Raw genomic sequence first — 7,444 nt, forward strand, 5'->3', positions numbered from 1 at the left:
AGGCAGAGACACAAAATGACCGCAACATTATTATATGGAGAGCAACACATGAGGCAGTGCTTATGACAATGAAGACAACACTTTAAATGAAAAAGGACAAGATATTAAGTTACTACGTGACTGGCACGGGATTTGGCCGAGCATGGATCACATGATTAAACAGGAGATTCTAGAATCTGAGCCAACACTAGCAGACAAGCATCATTCCACCCCATTCATCACTACCGGATTCAGCACCTACTCCCATTACTGAGACACGAGAGGATTTGTGGGATCCACCCTCACATACACAGATTTATTTATATCCAGTATGTCTGTAGAGTTGGCCTATTATTGAACCTACAGTAATGGTCATTCAGTCTCTCCAGATCCAGTGGTCTTCTGTCTGGGTTCATTCTAAAGGTCTCTGTCAGTGACTGGCTGTCCGTTATTTTAGTCCCTGCTGACTGGAGGGCACCGAAGGTCGAAAACAAGAGGGGTTGTTGCGAGAGAAAATACACAGTAAAATCCCTAGTGTTACTTTAGCGTTAATTAACGCTATAAAATGTATGCATTTTTGACATTTATGTCACTGTTATTATCTTTGCTTCTGGAGGTCCCTAGAACTAAATATTTTGAGATGGGGGGGGGGGGTACATAGTGTATCATTTTGGGGGTCCTTGACATGAAAAAGTTTGAGCACCACCGATGTAGAAACATATGTTTTTTCAGAAAACTTAATGGGTTAACAGATGAGGAGGAGAATAGAAAATCTTGTCTGTCTTTATACTTTCAATAGAGCAGGAAGATCAATTTATATTGAACAACATATTGACAATCCATTTGAGTGGGAAAATACTGTATACACTGTACCACATTTTCCTTAGCTTTGATTTCACTTGCATTGATTTAATATGTATAAATGTAATTTGCTTCCTGCCCTGTGCCTACTTAAGGAGCCATGTCAGCTGTGATCTGTTTGTCTAAGCACACCCTGAAGAAGACTGTGCAAGGTTCAAACCATTTTTAAATGTTCAAATAAAGGCTTCTTAAAACTGATTTCCCTGCTCTATGTAAGTGTGCCTAAAGACAGCTACGTTTGGTTCTTCTCTTTTTGTCCATTTCTGTATCTCTACATGAGCATTGAGCACCATATGGCTTCACTGGAGTTTACAAATGTCTAATACTTTAGAGCACTTTATACCTCTACATACACTCACTCTATTAACAGCGCCTTTGCCCTGTCATACAGTATATCTGTCCATGTATAGATGTGAGTGCATTTTTAAAGGTATAGTAAACAGTACAGAGAATATGAATGTTCTTATTTAGTATACTGCTAACTTAATTTCTGTTTCAGTTTTGGCAATCATATGAAACACTTTGTTTTCTGGGTTGTCTACCAGTTCAAGATTATATAAAAACGTTTTTAATTGAAAAAGTTACACAGTATGACTTCACAGAAAATAATAAAGCAGTTGTTTCTTACAAAGTTGGCAGCAAACAGCCTTATCTTTATCAATATGTTTGTCATAATTTACAGGGTAAAAGTGCTTTGGTGTTGAAATGATTAGCATCAGCACCATGGCATGACTCATTAGTTTCCTCATTTTGACATTAGCAGTGACAATAACAATAACAGTGTAATTGTAATGCATTGCCAGTCCCTGCAGTTGCCTGGTTTTCACACTACATTCCCTTTAAGGGCAATAAAATTACATTTCTTGTATGGCCATCCATCAAGAGCCTCTGTGTGGTGTGTGTGTGTGTGTGTGTGTGTGTGTGTGTGTGTGTGTGTGTGTGTGTGTGTGTGTGTGTGTGTGTGTGTGTGTGTGTGTGTGTGTGTGTGTGTGTGTGTAATGTCTTGTAAGGCCATCCATCAAGAGCCTTCTAACGTGTGTGTGCATGCGTGCGTGCGTGCGTGTTCATTAAGTACCTGTCTCTGCAGGGCCAGCTCCCCTTCCAGCTCCAGTATCCGACGTTGAAGGTCCCGCTTCATCTGCTCGTACTCCTCCCTTTTTTTCTGAATGTCCCCAGCTGTAGAGCTAACGCGCACACACACACACACACACACACACACACACACACACACACACACACACACACACACACACACACACACACACACACACACACACACACACACACACACACACACACACACACACACACACACACACACACACACACACACACACACACAGGTCAACAGCAACTTCAACTTATGTGATCTTATTTCAGTAACATTAGACATTGACAAATGTCTAATGAACTTAGAGGGTAAACCACCCGGGGTATTTCTGGCCCCGCACCCACCACATATTTTGGGCAGTAAAATAAACAATACATTCTAATTCTCTGTGTGGACAATAGGCTAGGCATACAAATGATTTGTCAAGCAAGAAATTGACTTTCCACCGGCCTTTCTGTATTCAGCTCTCTCCCTTTCAGCTCCACCTTTTTCTTCCTGGGAACTGTGGTTGGGGTCCATTGACATTGATAACGTAACATCAATATAGCTGCTCCAATGCTTACCATCTCACCCACCTCCTCACAGACCACCTGACTTCTTGTTTACAACAGTGGTAGTCTTGGGGCAGATGGAGAGCAAAACAAACCAATTGATTCTTAAAAAACAAAAAAAGACCAATCGCTATTTGTGCAACTGACAAGTACCTATTCTTTCTCTAACAGGTCAGATTATACAGTATATTCTTTCTCTGCCAGGCCAGCGCAACAACAAAAAAAGGAAAGAAAAGAAAATGGACTCTTTCATAACCTGCCGTATGCACTGATGTGGACTGTAGTCACAGTGTGTTTCTGGGATGAATCAAAACTAAAGTTTTTTTGTCTTGTATTTTGACAGGCCAGGACTGCAGGCCACATCAGTGATTACAGAGGCAGGCCAACAGGAAATTGGCCATCTCCTGATGGCCAATCCGGGCCTGGTCATACGACGGAGTATAAATTAAGCACTTACCCCTGCTTGCTTTGTGGTTGGAAATAGAACTTTCATCCTTAATTCCATTCTCCCCCAGTAAAGCAATCCACAGACAGAAGAGCAACAAGGAGACAAAGCGATGGAGCGAGAAAGATACACACACTCTCACACAGTGCTTATGTAAGAGCCTATGTTAGTTCTTTGAACAAACTGTTGTTCTATCAACAAAATGCTACACTTGGGCGATTGGCGATTTTGGTCTGTATCAGTCTTGTGTTCTGGATCTGGCATCTAAATTTCCCCTGCAGGATCAATAAAAGTCCATCTATTTACAAAAGCAAGCAACAATGTTTTTGTAATGTGACCCAACTCTGAAGATAGATACATTGTCCCGTCCCATAAAACACTGTACGACTGCACAAGGTCTCGGCACAAGCTTAATCAACTGTCCCAAAGCTGTCTCCAACCAGATTCATGGAAACTCACCACTTAATATGATGTCACCATGACCTGTGAGTATGTTTTGATTTATTGCCAGCCAGCTGAGCCAATTAATGTTATGAAGGATTATTCTGAAGCCCTATTCTTGTGCAGTACCCTTTCATTGCTCGATATTCTGAAGAACAACATTGTGTTAAAAACAAAATGTGTCATGATAGCAGATATACTGCATCAGTTGTTAACAAAGTCCTTCCATCCACTTCCCCGCGCTGTCAACCTCTCCGGCTTCCCTTTCTTTCACTTTGTGATCCAGCCTTCAATCATTATCGTTCTTATTAAAGCAACAAGCCCCGAGAGGCTGTAGTTACAGTTATTTTAGAACAGCTAAGGGGCGTTATTAGGCATGATGCAGAACAGCCCTGTCCATCTCTTTCCATCACTCATCCAGTTTAGTAAACCAAAATTCACATCACATTGCCTCAGTAATACTGATGCAGTGCGGTCACAGGTGTGTGATTATGGAACATATTCAGCTTCAAATGCAGCTCAGCCAATCATAATCAAGGACTGGAACTATCAATTTTATGAGCATAATTTTAGGCTCACCTCTGCAGCCTCTCCAGCTGTAGTCTGTGTTCAGCCGCTCTGTGCTGGCTGTGTCTCAGCACCTCTTCCCTCTCCTTGGCCTCTCTGTCTCTCTGCTCCTCCAGTTTTGCTACATGGATACGCAGCTGGCTCATCTCCTCTTCTCTGGAAATAAAGATAATATTTTGGGATTACACAAACTGCACAGCCCCTGTGCTGCTGGCACCTACAATGTACCTGTAATGTCCCCTGCTTCACTGTGTCTGCACTACGGATATGGATGTACAAGGAGCATTACCAAGGTGATCTCTGTTTCCACACTGCCATCCTGCCTATTCAGTCTGAAGTGCTTCTATGCACATAGATAGTGTGGGTCTAGCATTTCTACGACATGGTGCAACTTTTCGCATTTGTCGTGCCCCCTATGGGCAGAAGTGAAAGTGTTTTGGAGGTGCCCCCTCAACATGCAATTCCAATTTGGGATTGACTAGATGCTGCCTTCATGACATATGGCCATTTTGGTAAGAATTCCCCCCAAACTTTGGAGCCAAATCCCGGCAAACAGGTTATTGTCACGGCAGTTGCAGTGGCTCATGACAGCTGTCGCTCGGGAATTGGTTCCCGGTTTGATCCCCGGCTCCACCTGGCTTAGCGTAGAACTGTCCTTGAGCAAGACACTGAACTATCCTGAGGTTGGTGCATTGCATGGTTGGGCCGTCAATGTGTGAATTTGTGAACATAACGCACATTGTAAAGCGCTTTGGCGAAAGACGCTGCATAAATGCACCATTTACCATTATACCACATGACTCACGCGATGGGGGGCGGTTACGTTTCTGTAACAGCATTTGTGGTACTACCTATGGCTCTAAGTGAAATCGGTTTTGGCTCTGGGAGGAGTGTCTTCCTTGGAGTATTGGGAAGTTTGACACTGATCAGACAGACAGACACGGGCAGACACACACAGACAGGGACAAAAACATAATCTCTCTCCCTCTCTCTTATCTATCAATCATACTAAATAAATAGACCACCTGGCACTCTCTGCAGTCTGCGCCCTGGCAGCCATGGCATCATATCTCTCTAGCTCTCTGTCTCTCTCCTCCAGCACGACCAAGTTGAACCGGAAATCCTCCCTCAGCTGCTGGAAGCGCTTCCTGACACACACACACGCGCACCCACACACCCACACACACACACACACACACACAGCATTATGACATTATTACACAATAAGGACTGCATCCATAGCCCACCGAGTTTGCTTCCCACACTGGAACAAACCTGGGCAGTTAAGATAGGAAATAGAACTCCGTCACAATCAGAGCAATAATGAATACAATAATAATACATTCATGATTCAGGCAAATGAGCACCTGAGAGAGTAGAGTTCTTCTTGAGCTTCTGTGAGGGAACCCTCCAGCTGCTGGGACCTGAGCGACTGCAGGTCCTTCCATTCTCTCTCCTTAATGGCCAGCTGAGTGACCAGATCGTCTGGGCCACTGGCCACTGCCGACTGCATGACGACACCAGGATATATCTATCCGGAGGGACAGTCACATCATGTCTGATGACAGATATTAAAGGCAAAACATTCATGTTAGAGATAGCTATTTTAGCTGGATTATTTTATTTTAATTAATAGTAAGTTATGGCTGGAGTTTTCATGTAACTGTGATGAACACAAAACACAGAGATTCTGTATTTTCATGTATTTATTGATTTACAATGAATGATAAGACAGGCAGAACGGAGGACGCTTTGGCAGCTGTATCGTCGATAGCTGTGTGTGCTAACTGCTAACTAATGCAAAAAGGCTTGTCTCTAAGTCTTTCAAACCATGTTATTATTATTAATATATACAAGTAGTTGCCAACACATTCAAGTACAAGATAAATAACCTCTTATCAGATGAACGTTAGTTAATAATGTTTTAAGTTTAACATTACGAACTTATTTCCCCCGCTCTTCCGTGTTGTTATGGTTGACGTGCGTTGTAGGGTTGTATACGGTTACCATGGACACTGTGCGTCTGGGAAAACTGTCCGTCACCGATTGTGTGATGAAAGAAACGTTCCGCTAACCAACAGGTATAAAGGTCCACGTTCAGAATGATCAGTCTGAAGGCGTTCTTGTCTGTTTATTTAACCAGTGGTGGGGGAAAAAATGCAGAAATACTCTGTTACAAGTAAACGTCTGGAATTCAAAATGTACTTGAGTAAGAACAAGACCAAAAGTATTGGTATCAAAATGTATTTAAATACCAAAAGTAGAAAGTACTCCCATTTCACAAGTTTTGAAAATAGCTGATCTACAAGCTCAGGCTGAAATGTATACAGGGCTGAAGTGGGTATTGTACGTTTTGTAATAAAAATAGAAATCTACAGTAGGCTAACTAGTAACTCAAGTTTTCAAATAATTGTAGAGGAGTAAAAGTATAATATTTGCTTCTGAGATGTAGTGGAGTAGAAGTAAAAGTACAGAAAATTGTTAATACTCCAGTAAAAGTAAAAATACCTCAAAATTGTACTTAAGTTCAGTACTTGAGTAAAATTAACTACTTGCGTAGTTGAGTAACTACTTGAGTTAAATTAACATTGATTTTACTATATAAATTGGGGTCACTGATGTAGAAATGCCATTAAATGGGGGTCCGTAGCCTAATGCATGTCAAACTGGGGGTCCCTGAAATTAAAATGGTTGAAAATCACAGCAAGAGCCGTAAAAATCTTCTCTTATGGGTGTCCCTGGCATATCTTCTCAAATGGGGGTCCGCGGGCTAATAAGTGTCAATTTGGGGGTCCTTGACACGAAAACGTTTGAGAACCACTGCTTTACACCACCTGGTACCTCATATACAATACATGATGCAACCTTGCGTTGACTGGTTGGTACTGGCACTGGCTGGCCGCGCGCATTGGGGGCGCCAACATCCATCAAGCTGAATTAATGCGCGTATTGCTTTGGTGGCTTTAAGTCAAATATAAGTTAGCCTCGGAAACCCATGGCTTTTTTTTTGTTACAAAAGAAAAAATATAAGTTGAAATAACTACACACGCACACGCACACACACACACACACACACACACACACACACACACACACACACACACACACACACACACACACACACACACACACACACAAATGTAGGCTATTATTTTACTAAATACTCGCAATTTCCTCATCGCTCACTGAGCGATGAGGAAATTGAACAGACCTGAGAACAAACCAGGTCTGTTCTGTTGTTCTCTCACGTCACGTAGGCTGCTGTGCTGCCTCTTTCCTCACAGCAACACATGTATGACAGTACGAGTATGACATCAGACACCAAATTGACCATTACAAGTGAGAGAGAGAGAGAGAGAGAGAGAGAGAGAGAGAGAGAGAGAGAGAGAGAGAGAGAGAGAGAGAGAGAGAGAGAGAGAGAGAGAGAGCGCAAACGCAGATAGAGAGAGGATGTAATTTTACGCGTGTGTAGCGTATGTGCCATTGGGT

At 42.4% G+C, this 7,444-nt stretch overlaps 1 protein-coding gene across 3 annotated transcripts in view; it reads right to left on the reverse strand.

The window, feature by feature from the left end:
* Positions 1–5,940, reverse strand: part of ccdc57 (coiled-coil domain containing 57) — a 29,792-nt gene extending 23,852 nt beyond the window's left edge. For 2 of the 3 annotated variants that reach the window (XM_084079183.1, XM_084079181.1), the window contains exons 1-5: positions 5,900–5,936; positions 5,323–5,513; positions 4,981–5,103; positions 3,968–4,111; positions 1,916–2,024 (exon numbers count right to left, since the gene is read on the reverse strand). In XM_084079183.1, the coding sequence (XP_083935309.1) occupies positions 1,916–2,024; positions 3,968–4,111; positions 4,981–5,103; positions 5,323–5,468 (522 nt within the window). In that variant the 5' untranslated portion in view covers positions 5,469–5,513; positions 5,900–5,936. Of the gene's footprint in view, positions 1–1,915; positions 2,025–3,967; positions 4,112–4,980; positions 5,104–5,322; positions 5,514–5,895 lie in introns of all 3 variants that reach the window. The other variant, XM_084079182.1, reaches the window with a different exon arrangement.
* Between the last annotated feature and the right edge of the window lie 1,504 nt (positions 5,941–7,444).

The sequence above is a fragment of the Gymnoscopelus microlampas genome (genome assembly GCF_963454915.1).
Source record: "Gymnoscopelus microlampas genome assembly, chromosome: 14".
NCBI classification, from domain to species: Eukaryota; Metazoa; Chordata; class Actinopteri; order Myctophiformes; family Myctophidae; genus Gymnoscopelus; species Gymnoscopelus microlampas.